General features: G+C 43.2%; 1 protein-coding gene across 1 annotated transcript; it reads left to right on the top strand.

Annotated features, from left to right (window-relative positions):
* The first annotated feature begins 6,004 nt into the window (after positions 1 to 6,004).
* On the top strand, positions 6,005 to 20,108 carry gpm6aa (glycoprotein M6Aa). The gene is made up of 9 exons (XM_061835667.1): positions 6,005 to 6,091; positions 8,033 to 8,134; positions 8,850 to 8,960; positions 11,193 to 11,413; positions 12,656 to 12,812; positions 15,323 to 15,476; positions 15,622 to 15,698; positions 16,868 to 16,933; positions 19,541 to 20,108. Exons 1-9 carry the CDS (start codon positions 6,005 to 6,007, stop codon positions 19,691 to 19,693), a joined length of 1,128 nt encoding a protein of 375 aa, XP_061691651.1. The 3' UTR covers positions 19,694 to 20,108.
* The last annotated feature ends 226 nt before the right edge of the window (positions 20,109 to 20,334 follow it).

Below are 20,334 nucleotides of genomic sequence, written 5' to 3' on the forward strand. Positions count from 1 at the left end.
TGACGCTGAAACTTGAAATTCTTATAAATTCGGGCACTCATAAGTCAAAGTACCACTTATGTTAATTTTTAATTGCATGCAAATCACTACATGAATGATTGAAGACATGATTCCTATTTTTTGGGTCAATCATTCTTTGTGGTTCCTGGAGGTGGCGCCCCTCCCACAAAATGGGCATTGGGCAGCAAAAGTAGCAACACCTGCTTCCGATTGGTCAACGTCAAGATTTTAGTATTTTGTTTCACCACCGGGCGGCATGGTGGATCAGCTGGTAAAGCATTGGCCTCACAGTTCTGAGGTCTCGGGTTCAATCCCGGACCCGCCTGTGTGGAGTTTGCATGTTCTGCCCGTGCCTGCATGGGTTTCCTCCGGGCACTCCGGTTTCCTCCCACATCCCCAAAAACATGCAACATTAATCGGACAACTTTAAATTGGCCCTAGGTGTGATTGTGAGTGCGGCTGTTTGTCTCCATGTGCCCTGCGATTGGCTGGCAACCAGTTCAGGGTGTACCCCGCCTCCTGCCCGTTGACAGCTGGGATAGGCTCCAGCACTCCCCGCGACCCTCGTGAGGATAAGCGGTGAAGAAAATGGATGGATGGATGGATGGATGGATGGATGGATGTTTCACCACCGGAATTCACTCAAACAACCCAAAATGGCTGACTTCCTGCTGAGTTTGGGCCACGGGTCTGTGGGATTTTGTGAAACTGGTGTTAAACGTCATTTTTTCTTTCAATCTTTTCAGAGGGGCACAATGGGCTGAAATGGGGGGCATCACATACAGGATTCCTACAGTTGGGTTCATGTATGGATTCTTCTGTTCTAGGTTCATTTTTGAAAAGATGCAATAATCTCCAATAAAAGTTTGAAGCCCAGTCTCCACCAGCATGATCCACCCACATCGTGGGAAAACAATCTGTGCAATTTTGAGGCCAAAAACTCACTCAGTAGTCCTCGCACCAGTTTTACCGATTCACATTAAATCTGGTGGATTTATCTATGATAACAAGAGACATGAAAAAGTCTTCAGGGACCCCTGCCGGTAATCAAACAGAAAGTCAGCTATTCTGCTCCGTTCTTTGACAAAATCCTACAGAGGAATTTGGCAAAGTATCCTAATCAGATGGATAAACGATAAGTCATGACACTTTTATGACTAATGTGGGTGAACCTTGGTGTCAAAGTTTGATCAGATCATCAAATGATGTCAATTGCGTGGCAGTGGGTGTGATTTCTTCCAGCTGCTCCTCTCTTTTAAAATGTCCCTTTACACAATAAAACTTTTTAAAGTTAGTTCATGCGACAGCCTTTGCGGTCCATGCTGTAGTCTTTGGATACTCTTAGAGCCGTCATTCATCCCTTAGCTGTGAAAATGAACGGTTGCCATGGAGCTGGCCGAGGGAAGTCATTGCCGCCGTCGTCACCTCCTCGCTGACGACGTCTCGACAGAATGTGAGAAGGAAAGCAGAAAAGAAGACAATGAGAGCAGAATTAGGAAGTCATCCACGACCGCGAACTAGTGCTAACCCCATTCAGGAAAAAAAAATCTAATTACGATTAATCAGGCACTGCAGTTTTGACTCAATTCACGATTTTTTTTTCCAAATCAAGCCTCAGTGCAATATTCACTATGTGCAGCAACATGAACACACATTCATCCATCTATCCATCCATTTTGTTTTGCCGCTTATCCTCACAAGGCTTGCGGGGAGAGCTGGAGCCTATCCCGGCTGTCAACTGGCAGGAGGCGGGGTACACCCCGAACTGGTCGCAATAGCCGCACTCACAATCACACCTAGGGGCAATTTAGAGTGTCCGATTAATGTCGCATGTTTTTGGGATGTGGGAGGAAACCGGAGTGCCCGGAGAAAGCCCACACAGACACGGGGAGAACAATGCAAAGTCCACACAGGTGGGGCCGGGATCGAACCCGGGTCCTCAGAACTGTGAGTCCAATGCTTTACCAGCTGATTCACCGTGCCGCCACTTTTTAAAACGTGACCAAAATAAATACGTTACACCTAAAAAAATAAAATTAATTAATTAATTGAATTATTTCAGTTCAGTAAAGCAGAAGCTACCACAACATTTCCAGCACCTGATGTCGTCGATAATATACGTAATTACATGTAATTATCTGTCTTTTTTTTTTTTACCCAAAAAGTTTAGACTGTACATATTTACTGTCCATAAATGAAAGATTATAGCCTAACTTGCTTGTCAGTATGTGCGCGCAGAGGCCTCGTAGTGCTCTTCAGCAAAGCCTTTGCCTCGAACGCAAATGCTCATCGGACCGAAAGAAGCATCCATGCAAGCTGCTCGTGCACTTCGACAAATCACGTGCAAGTTTTTTTTTTTTTTTAAGGCGGCGATGCATCCTTTTTCTTACAGCTCTTGCATGAGATCTTATTCAATGTGTAGTGCTGGTTAGTTCATCTTTAAGAGGAGCCTTGGAAAGTAACACAAAACAAATACTGAAGGAAGATTTTCAGCTATCTGCTTTTTACTTCCACTTGGTGTCGATCTGTCCTCCAGCATGTGACGTTTTCTTTATGAAGTCCAAATACATGGGAAAAAAGGAACTGAGAGAGTGAATTTGCTACCAGAACAACGACCAGATGAGCAAATTTGAAGGAGCAATAGAGCTAATGAATGAATGAATGATAAGCAAGCTGCGAGGTCGGGGTGGGTTTGGCAAATAAGTGAACAAAAAAGTAGAACAATAAATTAAACAAACTATTTCAGTACTATATTCTTGCTTTCCTGAGAGGTCGCAATCAAGAGTGGATCGACGAGTCACAAGCAGCAGGCGGACATTTTGCCCACTTAACTGTCAAGCAAACGTGTCGCCGCTTTCCACGGGAAGGCTCTCGCAGCTTGACGTGAGCGCATAGCGAGCGGCTCGTTCGGATTCATCGATCACAGGACGGTGAGAGGAATGCGAACGTGAGCGGGAGGGTTAGCGACACGTCGCTCGTGCTGACGCTGAGTAACAGTCGGCCGAGTGGTAAAAGTGAGAATTGAACACCTGTCAGCGTCCGCTGAGCCAAGAATCTTCGCAGAAGACCCGACTTATCCTTTCGTTTTGCCGTTTGTATTTCACGTCAAACACGGACCTGCGACCAAGTTGAATGATCCTAAGCATTTGTGTCTGAAAACTGAAGACACAAGTAACACTGCAGTCATGTTTTGGGTACAAATTCATGTTAAAAAGTGGGTACCGATAAACCCTAACCATATGAAGACAAATGATTAGATAGGAAACTATACATCCCTCCATTTTCTTAGCCACCTATCCTCACAAGGATCGCAGGGAGTGCTGTAGCCTATCCCAGCTGTAAACGGGCAGGAGGCTGGGTACATCCTGAACTGGTTGCCAGCCAATCGCAGGGCACATAGAGACAAACAGCCGCACTCAAAATCACACCAATGGGCAATTTAGAGTATCCAATTAATGTTGCATGTTTTTGGGATGTGGGAGGAAACCAGAGTACCCGGCGGAAACCCACGCGGGCACGGGGAGAGCACGCAAACTCCACACAGGCGGGTCCGGGATTGAACCAGGAACCTCAGAAATGCGAGGCCAACGCTTTCCAGCTGAGTCACCATGCCCCACAGATTGGAAAGTATTTTGTGAAAATTGTTAATGCAGCCTGATGCTGACGAATGCACAAGTGAGTCATGTCTTGAATGAGGAAGAGCGAAAAGAAGAAGAAAAAAAACCAAGTATTTGTCTACAAAAAATTCTGAAAAAATGGATAAGAAAACACGGAGCCTTGGAACGAGCAAACAAGTGGGAAAACTAATGAGTGAGACAGCTCATTTAAAAAAAAAAAAAAAAAATCTGAAAAACAAATTAACGAATGAACAAGCAAATGACCCAACTCAGAGGTGTCAAACTCACGGGCCGGGGCCCAGATCCGCCCCACCGTACGATTTAATGTGGCGTGTGAAGACGAATCAATTGTATCAATTTACATGATTTCTGTTCAAATATGTACCAACATTTCAAATGGTCATATCATAAATTATAACAGTGGGAACTCGCAAGCATTTTTGTGTAACCAAACAACAATAGCTGAAGAAGTCGTTGCCCTTCATTTCCGATTCTAAAACTAGTTCATAAATTTCATGTGTGAATATGATGAGGCAGTTAAAGATCGTAATGGACCATAACTACATTTTAGCCCACAACAAAAATTATTCAACAAAACGAATAAGCAAGTGAATAACATGTCTTCAAAATTAACAACTTAGCGTGCGAGCGAGCAATTGAACAAATATTTGAATGACAGAGCGTACAATGCGACTAATAAACAAGTGGGCACAACAATCCATCGACTGACTTCGGATGGCGTTAATGAAAAAATATGGTCATAATTGCGTTTGGAGTTCACAGTTACCCTGCACAATTGCCGAGGGGCGTTCATAGAAAGCGGCGCAAACGCCGGGACCCTCACATTGTCCTGATGCTATAAAAGTCCAGTTGACGTCCGGGGACTTCCACCAATTGTTCCAGTGAATTTTCAACGTCCGATTACTGGATGACTTCTTATTGTTCTTACAATAACATAAAAAAAAAGAAAGCAGGTGTTCACAAATGATGATGTCATTTCAAAGTCAACGCTGATGATGTACAGTGACAGCTACGGTACGGTTTTAATATCAGTCTACTTAAAAGTTTCCATCCATTCATTCATTTTCTACCGGTTCTCCGGGTCAGAATACCCAGACTTCCCTTTCCCCGTCCAGAATACCCAGACTTCGCTTTCCCCGGCCACTTCTTCCAGCTCTTACGGGGGGATCCCGAGGTGTTCTCAAGCCAGCCGAGAAACATGGTCTCTCCAGTGTGTCCTGGGTCATCCTCAGGGTCTCGTTACGGTGGGACGTGCCCAGAACACCTCACCAGGGAGGTGTCCGATAGGCATCCGAATCAGATGCCCCAGCCACCTCATCTGGCTCCTCTCGATACTGAGGAGCAGCGGCTTGACACTGAGCCCCTCCCTGATGACCGAGCTTCTCACCCTATCTCTAAGGGAGAGTCCAGACACCCCGCGGAGGAAACTCATTTCGGCCGCTTGTATCCTGGATGTTGTTCTTTCGGTCACGACCCACAGCTCATGCCCATAGGTGAGGGGAGGAACGTAGATCGACTGGTAAATTGAGAACTGAGGCTCCCTCTTCACCACAACGGACCGATACAAAGTCTGCATCACTCCAGACGCTGCACCGATCTCCCGCTCCATTCTTCCCTCACTCGTGAACAAGACCCCAAGATACTTGAACTCCTCCACTTGGGGCAGGATCTAATCCCCGACGTGGAGAGGGCCCGCCAAACTGGTCTCAGTTTTGAAGGTGCTGCTTCTCAACCCAGTCACTTCAAACTCGACTGCGAACCGGTCCAGTGACCGTTGGAGATCACGGCTTGATGAAGCCTACAGAACTGCGCCGTCTCCAAAGAGCAGCGATGCGATGGAGACGCCACCAAACCGGACACCCTCTCTGCCTCGGGTGCGCTTAGAAATTTTGTCTATAAAAGTTTAAAAGTTTTCAAAAAAAAACATAACTCAAGAAACCTTTTGACTTTGTGTAACTTTGTCACCGTCATGAACACCGTTTGCTGATTGGCTGGAAGAAATCACATGGATCTGGTGTCCATTTTGACTCAAGTTACTTCTTTGGGCTCAAAAGTTGTTGAGCAAAACAGAAACAGAAAAAAAAAAAAAAGACAAAACCATATATACAATTTTGACACAAGAAATATAATTAACTTCCTTTCGTACGTTATTTAGTATGTTATTTATTTTATGTCCAGCAACGACGTGTTTGTCGGAGGCGGAATCACAACGGTGCTGTCAAGCTCTAAAAAAAGTGGGGCATCTTCCCTGTGCTTTCCTATATTTAACGTGCAGCCCCCCCTCCCCCTGAGGCGAGCGTGTTTTTCAGCTAACCGCCTCCTCTTTCTCTTCCTCCTCGCATGTTTAATCAACCACTATGGTCGCCATGACGACGGCCGCGCCAAATCTGCGCCGGGGCCTTGAGAGCCGTGACCCACTTAGCGTACGTCAACAAATTCAGCGGGACAATAAAGTGAGTGAGAGGCATTAGCCCGCGTAGCACCCCCCCCCCCACCATCACCACCCACCCACCCCCCTCGGGGCGTCGAAGCGCCACGCAGCCGTCGTCGCTTTTGCTTTTCCTTTTCGTTCGTTTTTTCTTCCCTCTCGTCCCCCTGTGAGCGATGGAGGAACGCTCAGCGTGACTGCTGAGGAGTTGATTTATTAATATGTTTTGTCATAGTTCACTCCGGGATTTGCGGCTAAAGGCCGAACGGGGACTTTAGAGTTCGATTCAGTGCGCCGCGATCGATGTGAGCGGGCGAGACTTAATTGAACGCAACCCCGTGGACGGGGCCTCCCCTCTTTTGCCACAGAAAACGCATTTCATGCAATAGGAGCGATCGATAAGACCACGGATGGGTGCTTTGTTGCAGTTGATGCCGAAATTGATGTTTGTTGTGCTAGTTTTTTTTTTTTTTTTTTTTTGCAGTTCTGTACAGGATGAGAGGAAAATATTATTCGGAGTTGCAATATTTGCATTGTAGGTATCATAAGATTAATGAACAAGTTTAACTGTTAGCACGTGTGCAACGTCAATTGTCGGAGATTTCCTTCGAGGGACGCAATTTCGCTTGCAGGTTCGACGCTCGTAATAATGCTGAAAGGTTCAGCGTGGGTGTGGGTGTCCCTTTTGCCTGTCGGACATGACACTGACAGATGGAGGAGAAGTGGGAGGTGGGAGGGGTCTTAGGAGGGGGGTCATCCTCTCTGTATTAGCGCAAAGCCGTCTGTTTGATTGGAGTGCTGTGTTCTGCTGCGGAGTGTAGGGGGTGTGAGTGCACGCCAAAAGTCACAGTTGGGTACATACCTTGTTTTTTTGGTGGTTCACGTAATACTGAGTGGGCTACAAGTTTTTTTTATCGCCTTTACATTTTTTAACAGATTTTTTTCCTTCAGGAATTCCTTCCTTTTCTCCTCTTTCTCTTATCTTTCCTTCCCTCATATCCACCTTTTATTCACACATTCTGACACCCTTGCCACCTTTAATTTTTGGCCTTTTTGCTTCCTTCCTGCATCACCTGTTTTTGTTCATTCATCTTTACACCCAGCCTTCCTTCCTTCCTATCCTCCCTCAATCCCTTCCTTCCTTCCTTCCCACGTCCCTTCCTTCCTTCCTTCCCCCTTCCTTCTTTCCTACCCTCCCTCAATCCCTTCCTTCCTTCCTTCCCACGTCCCTTCCTTCCTTCCCCCTTCCTTCCTTCCTTCCTTCCCTCCTTCCTTCCTTCCTCCATCACTCCTTCCTTGTTCCATCCTTCCCTCATCCCTTCCTTCTTTCCTTCCTCCCCCTCTCCCTCTTCTTTCCTTCCTCCCCCTCTCCCTTCCTTCCTTCCTTCCTTCCCTCCTTCCTTCCTCCCCCTCTCCCTTCCTTCCTTCCCTCGATCCCTTGTCCCTTCCTTCCTTCCTCCTTCCTTCCTTCTTCCCTCTCTCCTTCCTTCTTCCATCCATCCCTCCTTCCTTCTCTCTCTCCCTCCCTCTCTCCCTTGTTTCTTCCTTCCTTCTTTCCTCCCCATCTCCGCTCCTTCCTTCCTTCCTTTCTCCCCTTCTCCCTTCCTTCCTTCCTTCCTCCCTCTCTCCCCCTCTCCCTCTTCTTTCCTTCCTCCCCCTCTCCCTCGCTTCCTTCCTTCCGTTCATCCATCCATCCATCCATCCATCCTGCTTATCTACAATGTGGGCGACGAAATATAACTCCGTCATAATCCAACGAGCCCTTCACTGACTTTGAAGTCCGTCCACCAGATGGCACTACGATTTATTCTATCCAAAGCATGCAGGAAAACGTGACATCTTTTTTACTGTTTTTGGCAAGGGTAATTACTGAAATGAAAACTGCGTCGCTGATTGTGTGTTGAATTTAGTCTGAGTGGTGACGACATCAACAGCCTGATAATTCCGCCTCTTTTGCCCCCTTAAGGAGTTGCAAAATGAGTTAATCGCTCATAAACTGCCAGACAAGCGCTCAAAACCGCTCGCTCCCTTGCGCTCAAGCAGCAAAGCTTCTTCTCCGCTCCTGCAGGTAACGTCATTCTCGCCATCAATAATAAATGCGGGAGGCTCTGCGCTCAGCGGCGCTGTCGAGAATTACGGATTCTGCATCCGGCGGCTCCTTTGCTCGCCATTTTATTCCACTCCGTTGCTACAGCCGCCGAGCATCGGGCGTTCGTTGGCAACTTTACACCGCTGGAATCGATTTTTGACACCACGGTAGTTCCGAGAGAAGCTTTAAAAACCCTCTGTGAGGTAATAAACTCACAAGAGTGTGACATAAGGTCTTATTAAGCTTGCTAAAGGTGAAAAGGTCATTTCTCAGCGGTAAATTGAAGCTGAGACTGTTTTGCTGCACCTGAAACCTTCAACTTATGTCGGTACCGATGTTTTACTGCAAACCAGAATTGTTCTGACATTAAAAGAGCAGGACTAAGCTGGGCTCGGCATGGCCCGGGTGTTCCATTCTTTCTATGGATTCATTTTTGTTTCATTCAATAATTGGTTCACAGATTTGTTGAGAAGTAGATTTTTTTTTTTAATTGAGCAAAATAAAAAAAATAAAAAATTGCATTCCTGGATAAAAGTGGGCTTTCCAAAAATAATAAACCGGATAAAAAGGTGCATCCAACAGTACAGTACGGTACAGTAGGCGTGCTTGCGGATAATCTGGGCCAACCTGGAGCCGGGCCAGCAGCGGCTACTTGATATTCCGCTCATATTCAGCGCTCAATTCGGAACGACAGGTTGAGAAAGAGGGGGAGGAGGAGGAGGAGGATGAGGACAAAGACGACTTTCTAAAAAAGAGACACGGAGAGCGGCAATCCTCGACCGACGATGGAGGAATCTTTCAAACGGCGAGAAGCGGGACAATGTTTGTATTCTACGTATCGACCCCAACAGGGAGGGGTCCGGCCGTCAATAGACGTAGTGTTGTTAAATCATTGGAGCGCACCCATAATGAACCCCGGGAGCTGATAACGTCCCACACTGGCAATAAACTCAGCTGATGCGTGAGCCTGATTAACGACCTCGGCCGTGTATCAACAGTTCTTTCGAATCACCAAAATCGCAGCGTGCCCCCCCTCCCCCAGGAGAATGGCAATGAAAAATGAACAACCCAGCAGTAAAATATGAATCCTAGGGGCTATGACGTTGTTTTCAAAGATGAAAAAAAAAGATAAAGACCATTGTCCCACAAAGAATTCTAACACATCATGTTTAGCTTTAACGGCTCATTGAAGTCGCTACAACACGAAATACTGTAACTCATACCTCAAATTGTATATGTACTAATTATAGTTTCTCTGTTAACATGTGACATCACTTGAAGTTAAAGTACTGGACGTGTATTTCTGTTAAGCATGCCGTAATTTCCGCACTATAAGGCGCACCGCATTGCAAGGCACAACTTCAATGAATGGCTTATTTTCAAACCTTTTCCATGTATAAGGCGCACCACAATATAAAGCGCATAGAATGGACATTACGGTAGAGGCTGGGGTTACATGATGCATCCATTAGATGGAGCTGCACTAAAGGCCCAATATCAATCCATATATAAGGCGCACCGGATTATAAGGTGCACCGTCGGCTTTTGAAAAATTAAAGGCTTTTAGGTGTGCCTTATAGTGTGGAATAGACATCTGCTTCCTTTCGGGGTCATTTGGGCAAATTCCCTCGTTCCTGTTAAAATTTGGCTTTTGAGTGTGTCTTATGATGGACACGTCCACCAAATTGCATCATGATCGGTGAAATTGGAATCCAAATTTTAAGCTTTCCATGAATCGTCAAAATTATCCGCCAACATTAAATGGTTTCGGGGAAAAAATGGATTAAATTGAAATTATTCATTTAATTTATTGTCAGTCTACAATACCAAAGCAAAACCCTGCAAATGCATGAACCCAAAGCAAAATTTGTTTGTTTTTTTGTGCGTGTCCTCTTATTAAAGACACCTCCCCCATCCTCCAACGTTTGACAGTTTGTTGAAAGCTAGTGTCTGCGGGTTGATTTTTCTTTTATTTTTTTGGTACTTTTTTTCCCCAAGTACCCATGAAATGATAAACACACTTTGACACTATCTTCCACCTTTAATAGACAGCGTAATAAAAATAAAAACGCTGCTGCTATGTTTTGTTACGAAAGATACATCAACTCAGTTTTATGTATCCATCCATCCATCCATCCATCCATTTTCTTAGCCGATTATCCTCACGAGTGTCGCAAGGAGTGCTGGAGCCTATCCCAGCTGTCAACGGGCAGGAGGCAGGTGGGGTACACTCTGAACTGACTGCCAGCCAATCGCAGGGCACATGGAGACAAACAGCCGCACTCACAATCACACGTTTTTGGGATGTGGGAGGAAAACCAGAGTGCCCGGAGAAAACCCACGCAGGCACGGGGAGAACATGCAAACACAGGCGGGGCTGGGATTGAACCCGGGTCTTCAGAATTGTGAGGCCCATGCTTTACCAGATGATACACAGTGCCGCGAATTTTATTTATACTACATATATATTACTTTCCATAAGTTGATACTTGTTTTGGGGCCTCTGTGCCTAAAAAACACATTGCGGTCTAAATGTACCCTTCGAGTTATGACAAGTAATTAAGCAGAGTTCCCCAGAACAGACTGAATTTTGGCAAGTGCTTAGCCCTGCCAGCGAACCAACCCCAAATACTCTTGGCATAGAAAAAGAACGGGGTTAAAGGTTCACTATTTAAAATATCAAGCGGTGGTATCAAATGTCAACCCAATGTGTGGGTCAGAACAAGCGAGAGAACAAATTGAAGGCGCAAAGCCAGGATGCAGGAGAAAAACTGGAATTGCCTGCTGAATGCTGTGAGCGTGGCTTTAAATACAGTACTTGGATAGTAGGAAGATACACTTGTCGGCACTCATAGATCAGCCACAAAATGAATTGTGGCCTACTTTCTCTCCCCACTTGATGGATTTTTTTGTCCACGGTTGTCCCCCGATTGGGCTTTGAATTTCTGAGATTTTAAACGGCCAGCGCATCTTACACGGTCCAAGCGAAGCCGCACCTGCAACTCTTCTTTTAGTCCCCTTTTGACTGACCTTTTTTTTTTCTGCTTTTCATGGGGTGTGTTTAGGATGCCTGGAGTGCTGCATCAAATGCCTGGGCGGAATCCCCTACCCGTCGCTTGTGGCCACCATCTTGCTGTATGCTGGCGTGGCTCTGTTCTGCGGATGTGGCCACGAGGCTCTTTCCGGAACCGTCACCATCCTGCAGAATTACTTCGAGGTGGTACGCAGCCCTGTGGATGCACTGGACGTCTTCACCATGTGGGTACAAAAAAATATTGGCACGTCACTTTCTGAAAATGGGTACATTTTTTGATGAGCTTTGATCAAAAAAAAAAGAAGACAAACCACTGATGTTGCACTTTCCTAAAAACAAGACAACCTGGCATTGTTGCGCTTTCCTAAAAAGAGGACAAGTTATCGGTGTCACACTTTCCTATAAAGAGGACACTACTGATTGTCACACAAAAAAAGACTTGATGTGCACTTTCCTAAAAAGAAGACAAACCGTCGATGTTGTATTTGTATTTCAATACAGGACGAACTTATTGTCACGCTTTCCTAAAATGAGGACAAATGATTGATGTGGCGCTGTCCTAAAATGAAGGCAAACATCTGATTTTGCACTTCCCTAAAAAGATGAAATAAATCGATGTTACGCTTTCCGAAAAGAAGACAAACCATTCATGTTGCTCTTTCACGAAAAGGAAGTTGAATTCGCAAGTAGGAGTCCTACAAACTATCAACCCTGGACTTCGGCCAAAATGAAAACCAAGCAAAACCAAAGTGTCCAACTTCCTGTTTAATGTCAAGAATGTCCTCTTGAATTTTTTTTTAATCTTTCATCTATTTATAATATGCATCTCCATCCAATTTCTCGTCGGTCGGTGAAACTGGCGTCAGGGGATAATATTTGCAAACATCAGTACAAAGCACCTAAACATTATTTCCTTTTTTGAGCCGCTTATCCTCAGAAGGGTCCTGTATGTGCAACTTCTGTCACGATCCAAATCCTACATCGTATGTAGCATATGGCAGACAAACTCGGTACCGACGCAAATGTTTTATTGATACATCCATCCATTTTGTTAGCCTTTTATCCTCACGAGGGTCGCGGGAGTGCTGGAGCCTATCTCAGGTGTCAACAGGCAGGAGGCGGGGGGCACCCTGAATTGGTTGCCAGCCAATCGCGGGCACATAGAGACAAACAGCCGCACTCACAATCACACCTAGGGGAAATTTAGAGTCTTCTTCTTCTTCTCCTTTCGGCTTGTCCCATTAGGGGTCGCCACAGCGTGTCATCTTTTTCACCTAAGCCTATCTCACGTTGCAAGTTTTTAGGAAGTGGGAGGAAACCCACACAGGCACGGGAAGAACATACAAACTCCACACATGCAGGTCTGGGATTGAATCCGGGACCTCAGAACTGTGAGGTCGACGGTTTCCATCTGATCCACCGTGGCGCCTATTGATACATTTTCTTTCTATTTTTTTTATTTCCAGGATCGACATCATCAAGTACGTGATCTACGGCGTGGCCTCAGCCTTCTTCGTCTATGGAATCCTGCTGATGGTGGAGGGTTTCTTCACCAGCGGGGCCATCAAAGACCTCTACGGAGACTTCAAGATCACCACCTGCGGACGCTGCGTCAGCGCTTGGGTGGGTGAAGGAGTACGGTGCGGCCCAAAAATGGGGGACGTGGAGAATGTGGAAATTTGATTTATTTTCATCATTAAATCATTAACATTCTCATTTTAAAATTGTACCAAGTTAAATTCCCAATTGTTAAAATGAAAAAAACAAGAAGAAATTTCACAAAATTACTGAATTAATGAAATATTTAAGTAATTAAATTGTGTTGGTAAAATTGTTGACTTTACGACCGCATTTTTCACAATGAATCAATGTATTGAATCAATTTATTGATTCATTGCTATTATTTTTATATTGACTAGTTACATTAAAGCATCACTGGTGGGTAATTATTAGTTCATTTTGATTAAACAAATAAAAAAATGTGAATGAATAAATATGTCATTTTTTATTTTATAATAAACAACCAATTATTTGAGGACCAAATGTGTATAATAAAAATGAATAATATACAATAAAAATGTACAATTATTTCACAAGACAATATATGAAAACAAAAACAAATTACATCTATGAATTCACTGAATTAAAATATTTAATGAAATAAATGAATTACATTGAGTGAGAATATTTACTCAAGTAGTTTAATTGCATAAATTAATTCAAGAAGAATTTCTTGAGATTAATTTTGAAAAAAAAATTATTACTTAAAAAAGTGACATTCATTTAATTAAAAATATGATAATTAATAATTAACTATTTGATGAGAAAAATATATTTTTTAAATTATTTACAATAAATCCATTAATTTGTTTCATGAGATTAATTGATGGGAAAAACATTTACAAAAAGTTAGTCAACCAACTATCGAATGAAATAAATGAGTAAAAATGTACACAATAAAATTTGAAAAATCCAAGTTGAGAAAATCACACCTATATAAATGCAATAATTACTGAAGGACTTTTGATCATATAAATTCTCAGTGAGCCATACTTTTGCCTCCTCGGCGTAGCCACTTCGCTGTCTGCAAAAGAAAGCATCTCATGTAGCGCTGCGCTAATAACGTCGCTAACTGGATCGAGTTTGGAGCTCATCTATCGCATGCACGAGAAAATCAGCCAAAAAGAACAAAATAATGCCACGTTACTATTAAATGCCTCGCAGCGCTATAATTTCATTGAGACCCAAATCATTCAATAACCGGGACGTGACGCTAATGAAATATGTCGTATTGAGAAGCCGGAACGTAACGGGATTATGCCAGCCGTGAAATGAGTTTGCTGATCTGCAACTCTCTGCAGAGGAGGCAGAGGAAGTGATCAGATTTCAGTTTTTTTTTTTTTTTTTTTTTTTTCAGATGTCGCAGTTGGCCCTAACGTCAAATTTATCTTCTCACACTAAATGCTGAGAAACATATTTTACACTGGTGCTATCCATCAAGATAATTAATTATTAGTACACCAAACCTGCTGTTCTTCTACTCCAATTGCAAATAGTTTTTTTGGGGAGGGGACATCAGACTTTTCCCGGTAATGTCAAATGAAGTGGTGAAGATTTCATAGTGTAGCACTCCAGTTACGATGTTATTTATTGCCTATCCACAAGGGGGCATATTTCGTTAACGAGTCATTTCTGTGCTAGGATATTATGAATTTTAAATGCATTATTGGTTTGTGAACATAAAAAAAAACGTTACTGTCTAATCATGGCCACTAGGAGGCATATTCCAATTTTCTGGTAATACCTCTTCTTATCGTTGCCACAGGAGGTTTTTATGGTATGCTGTGATGTATTTACTAGAACTGTTCTGGACAAAAATTATTGCAATTGGCACAAAAAATATTAATATATACATATTGTGACTCAGCAATGACATTATTACTTATGTTAAATGTCACTCGGAGGCCTATTTGTCCTTTTATAGCAGGGATGTCAAACTCATTTTTCTCGCGGGCCACATTGTTGTTCCGGTTTCCCTTTTGACTGTGGAATAAAAACATTTCATCATCTCGTCATATTTACATCATCAATTTATGAACTAGTTTTGGAATCACAAATCAACGGTAATGTCTTTTTCAACGAATCACGTTTGATAACACAAAATGCTTGTAATTTCTCAACTTTATCATTTATGATATATGACAATTTGAAATTTTGGTACAGATTTTTAAAAGGATCATGGAACTTGACACTCTTGATTTGGTTCCGTTCGTGGGCCACATAAAATCATGTGGTGGGCCAGATCTGGCCCCCGGGGCCTTGAGTTTGACACCCGTGTTTTATAGTATTTTTGAAATGTATAGTTAACCTCTACCTAGTCGCGTTTCACTATTCACCAATTCCCCTATGTACATTTTCTCCGCAGAACCTTATCCTCAGTTATTTGCCGCAAAAGACAAATATCCATCATTTTTCTTCTCTTTTTAAAACCACCTGATGGCACCAAAACCCTGGCCAATAGGAAAGCAGTAATTAGTATCAAGGAAGGACTTTGTATGTTGTATGTACTGTATGTTATAGGCCTCCATTATTTCCGACCCAAACACTCCATAAAAGCTTCTGTGTTGTTTCAGTTCATCATGCTGACATACATCTTCATGCTGGCCTGGCTGGGCGTGACAGCGTTTACCTCCCTGCCCGTCTTCATCTACTTCAACATCTGGAGCATTTGCCAAAACGCCACTGTGCTGGAGGGGACCTCGCTCTGCCTGGACCCCCGCCAATACGGTAGGGATGACTAATCTCGCCGCGACGTTAAACGGCTCGCTTGCCCTTTGGGATTCGACAGCAATACCCGCGGTCCGTTAACTGCTTTGGTCAACCGTCTGTGCTGCCTGGTTTGTTGTACAATAAAATGAATGTGACGTTGCAGGTATTGTGGCTATTAACGAAGCTAAGACGGTGTGTGCCGGATCCGAGAAGTTCTACAAGATGTGCGAATCCAATGAGGTGAGGTCGATAGGCTGTCGTTGTAGACGCCAAAGTAAAATGGTCGCAAGTTACTACTAGCTTGAATCATCCATCCATTTTCTTTGCCGCTTATCCTCACAAGGGTCGCGGGGAGTGCTGGAGCCAATCCCAGCTGTAAACCCTGAACCGGTTTGCCAGCCAATCGGAGGGCACATGGAGACAAACATCTGCACTCACAATCACACCTTGGGGCAATTAAGAGTGTCCAATGAATGTTGCATGTTTTTGGGGTGTGGGAGGAAATCGGAGAGTTCAGAGAAAACCCACGCAGGCACGGGGAGAACATGTAAACTCCACACATGCGGGTCCAGGATTGAACCCAGGACCTCAGAACTGTGAGGCCAACGCTTTACCAGCTGAACCACCGTGCCGCCCAGCTTGAATCACTTATATGGAAGAAAAAAAAAAAATTTTAATCAAATTTTATACATTAGGTGGCATGGTGACTCAGCTGGAAAGCGTTGGCCTCACAGTGCTGAAGACCGGGGTTCAAAACCCGGCCCCGTTTGCTTGTTCTCTCCGTGCCTGATCCTCCAGGCACTCCAATTTCCTCCCACATCTCAAAAACTTGCATTAATTGGAGACTCTAAATTGCCCATAGGTGTGATTGTGAGTGCGGCTGTTTGTCTCAATGTGCCCTGCGATCGGTTGGCAACCAGTTTAAGGTGTACCACGCCTCCTGCCCGTTCACAGCTGCGATAGGCTCCAGCACTCCCGCGGCCCTTGTGAGGATAAGCGGCTAAGAAAATGGATGGATGGAAAGATACATTACAACCCATAAATAAATTGTTCTTATATACTGAACAGATCACTAGGCAATCGCAACAAACATTTACACAAACAACCATTCACACTCACATTCACACCTATATGCAATTTAGAATCTTCAATTAATAAATTACCATGCATGTTCTGGGGATAATGGAGAAAACCGGAGCGCCTGGAGAAAACCAGCACAGGAACGCACGGGGACAACATGCAAACTCAACATAGACAGGGATTTGAACCCGGTCCTCAGAACAGTGAGGCAGACGCTCTTCACCAGTCGACCACAGTGCCGCATTAAAGATGAATGAATTAATTAACAAACAAAGAGAATCCATAAAAGCCAACATTGTGTTGTTTTTTTTTTTTTTTTTTTGCTGCAGCTGGACATGACATTTCACCTGTTCATCTGCGCCCTCGCCGGAGCAGGAGCCGCCGTCATCGCTATGGTAATGACGCCACTCAAAACACCAAATATGCACTATCATGCAGCTAGAGCCTATCCCAGCTGACCTTTGAACTGTGTTGTACTGTATCCCGACTTCCCGTCTGTCTCCTTCAATCTGAAGCGAACAAGCCTTGCGCGTTTCTCCGTGAACCCATCGATAACGACACACCACTAAATCGTAAATAAGATGCCGTTTATGATCGGAGACGTCAAACTCAATCATGGTGTTTTTGGCTTTGTAACATTCGCTGACCAATCTATGTACATTTACGCCATTTGTGTTGACATCACTGTGAAAGAGAAATTATCATTATCTATCATAATTTCAATTTTACAATGTCCAGATGTGCAAAAATATTTCGTTTTATTAAATATGGTAGACATGCGTCTACTCAAACTGGAAATAGTCCAATTCAGAGTTTTTCAGCATTATGATAAAATTATCAAAAGCTGTAAATATTTGCTAAATTAATTGAGCTGATTTTCCTAAAAGGGTTAATTAAATGTATTTTTTAAATTTGATTTACTTTATATTTAGTCATCTCATTAAATAATAAAAAGTAAAAATTATGCATTGTTTATTTGAATAACAAATTGGTTAATTAAATAATAATTACAGAGGAATAGATGTTTTTGTAAAATAAACTATTTTACAAGACAATTTGGATTCTTCAATGAACCAGACATGTTTTTGTTTTTTGTTTTTTTTTTTTTGGGGGGGGGGGGGGAACCCTGGAGTCCCTGCAGAAAAGCCACGCAAACACGGTGATAACATGCAAACTCCCCACAAGAAATTTAAACCTAGAACCTTTCGGCAGCAGGCCAGATGTGCTAACCACCAGGGCCCCGTGATGCTCTGACACAGAATCGAAGCGATCAAAATAATCTTAAGTATGATGGGACTTTATTAAATCACAGGTATTAGAAGATTAGTCACAGCCTGTTCTGGTTTGGAATTTTTAAACTATATCATCCTTTTTTATTATAAATAGAATTAAGCAGAGAGCAAATCTTTTTTTGGTGGTGGGTAGTTTTGGGGGGATCGGCTCGCCGTCGATCTGCTCGTAGGCATTTTGGCGCAGTGAAACAACGGCGTTTGTCTACCTCCCTCCCCGCCCTTCTTTCGGAGGGGCTGGCATGTCGCAGCGTCGTCATGGAAACAGCGAAGAGAAAAGCACCACGATGGGGCGCGAACACGCCCACTGTATCATTTCTGAGGAGCTATTTTCTCAAAATGAATAAACGCTGGTGATGTGGCTGAAAATCTAATTTCCCAGAGTGGAGATGAATTAATTATGCATGAGACCTGCTGAAAAAACATCATCACCCTAATTTATGTTATGCATAACAAAGATACGGTAAAGGCCAACGCAATTAGTTACATGCAACCAATATTTGCTCAGTTGTCAAAGCAATTCACCTAATGTGAAAATAATGCGTGTAAATAACACTCACTGCGGTTCAATATGTTCACTCCGTGCTGCGTTGCTATGGAAACTCGTCTCCAAGGGTAGAACATCCTTTATGCTGCCGCCTGCTGGATTGCTTTGAAGGTCCTCTAAAAAGTCTCAAAAAGCAAAGCAAAGCAAAGCAAATTTATTTGCATAGTGCATTTCATACACGAGGTAACTCAATGTGCTTTACATGATTAAAGGCATTTGAAAACAAAGAGATAAAACATTTAGAACGGGATAAAAACAATAAAAATTACTAACAATATTAAAAAAAAGATAATTAAAACTGCATACAGTGCAAGTAATATGATCAAAAAGTGGATATATTCTAAAAAGCATGAGAAAAAAGAAGAATTTTCAACCGAGATTTAAAAACATTCCCACTTGGGGCTGACCTCACATCTGTCGGCAATTTATTCCATTTGTGTGCACCGTAATAGCTAAATGCTGCTTCGCCATGTTTGCTTTGGACTCTGCGCTCCACTTTTTGACCCGAGTCGGTCGATCTCAGAGCTCTACTGGTTTTGTATTCCGTAAGCATTTCTTTCATGTATTCAGGACCTAAATCATTTAGTGATTTATAGACCAGTCGCAGAACTTTAAAATCTATTCTAAAGATGACTGGAAGCCAGTGCAAGGACTTCAGGATTGGAGTTCTATGATCTGACCGCTTTGTTTTGGTCAGAACACGAGCTGTTCGGTACTCTTTTTGGAGAGTTCAGTCAGAAGACCATTACAATAGTCAAGTCTACTTGAGATAAAAGCATGGATGAGCTTTTCCTCTTCTTGGACACAAACAAGACTTCACTCTAGATATGGTTTTCAGATGGTAGGAGGCAGTTTTTGTGATTGTTGAAAGTCAGGTCGGAATCAAAAGCATCATCACTTCATTCTTGACTCATGCTTGAGTAAGTTTTCCTAAGTAGAGTTCAAAATAATTTTCTTTTCTTAATACCTGAGCAGTTTGGAGAGGAAGAATAACTCTTAACACACCCCACAGCAAGATAATCGCTCAGGATCATCTCCTGATGATCGATAATCACTATTTGTGGACCAGCGTGAGAGCGCTACTTCTGATGAAGGGGAAGAAAATAAACATGGATGTTTTTCCATTACTAAATGACGGGCGTTCTGTTTGGGCCATTTATCTCCAGATCCACTACTTGATGGTCCTGTCGGCCAACTGGGCCTACGTGAAGGACGCGTGCCGGATGCAGAAGTATGAGGACATCAAGTCCAAGGAGGAGCAGGAGCTTCACGACATCCACTCCACTCGCTCCAAGGAACGACTTAACGCTTACACATAAGAAGCCAAGCGGGACCGGGAGGACACTCCCGGGGGTTGGGCGGTGGGCGGTGTGGGTTTCCTCGCCACCGCCGATGTCACTGGTGCGTCACTTGACAATGTGGTTTGCGCGGGGGGGGCTAAGCCTCAGCCGCAAACAACATTTCAGCTAACAAAAAGAAGCCCCTTTACCTCCTGTGGCCGCTGTTTGTTATCATTATGGCAATTGTTGAAATATGACACCAATCGTTTAGTGCCGAGTAGTAGTTGTAGTTGTAGTGTGTAGAATCATGAGTAGCACTAAGACCATTTTTTTTAAAAAACTTTTTTTTACACTTTTGCTTATGAAATTATTATTTTGGTAAGCCTTGGGTTTTTTTTGTTGTTGGTTTATTTTGCTCCTAATCCTCCTGTTACGATTGTTCAAGGGTCACTGTGATCCGCTGCATATGTTCAGGTTTAATATATAATGTAGATATAAAAAAAAATGCAAAAAAAAAATCTTTTTTTTGTTTTTCTTTTTCCTGTTATTTTTTTCGTTTGTTTGTTTGGAACACCAAAAATGTTCAAGGTTCAATGCGACCTGCTACATGTTTAGCCATTTAACAAAAAAGGTTTTGATTTCAAAACTAATTTTAAAAAATAGAAGAACTAAAATAAAGC

This window comes from Syngnathoides biaculeatus, chromosome 11 (assembly GCF_019802595.1).
Source record: "Syngnathoides biaculeatus isolate LvHL_M chromosome 11, ASM1980259v1, whole genome shotgun sequence".
NCBI classification, from domain to species: domain Eukaryota; kingdom Metazoa; phylum Chordata; class Actinopteri; order Syngnathiformes; family Syngnathidae; genus Syngnathoides; species Syngnathoides biaculeatus.

What these genes read in the sequence shown, in the direction of transcription:
- gpm6aa (XM_061835667.1), top strand. Translation starts at nt 6,005, where the DNA reads ATGACGACGGCCGCGCCAAATCTGCGCCGGGGCCTTGAGAGCCGTGAC. An exon ending in AAATTCAGCGGGACAATAAA is followed by an intron (nt 6,092 to 8,032) that starts GTGAGTGAGAGG and finishes TGCCCCCTTAAG; the next exon opens with GAGTTGCAAAATGAGTTAAT. An exon ending in AGATGTGCGAATCCAATGAG is followed by an intron (nt 15,699 to 16,867) that starts GTGAGGTCGATA and finishes TTTTTGCTGCAG; the next exon opens with CTGGACATGACATTTCACCT.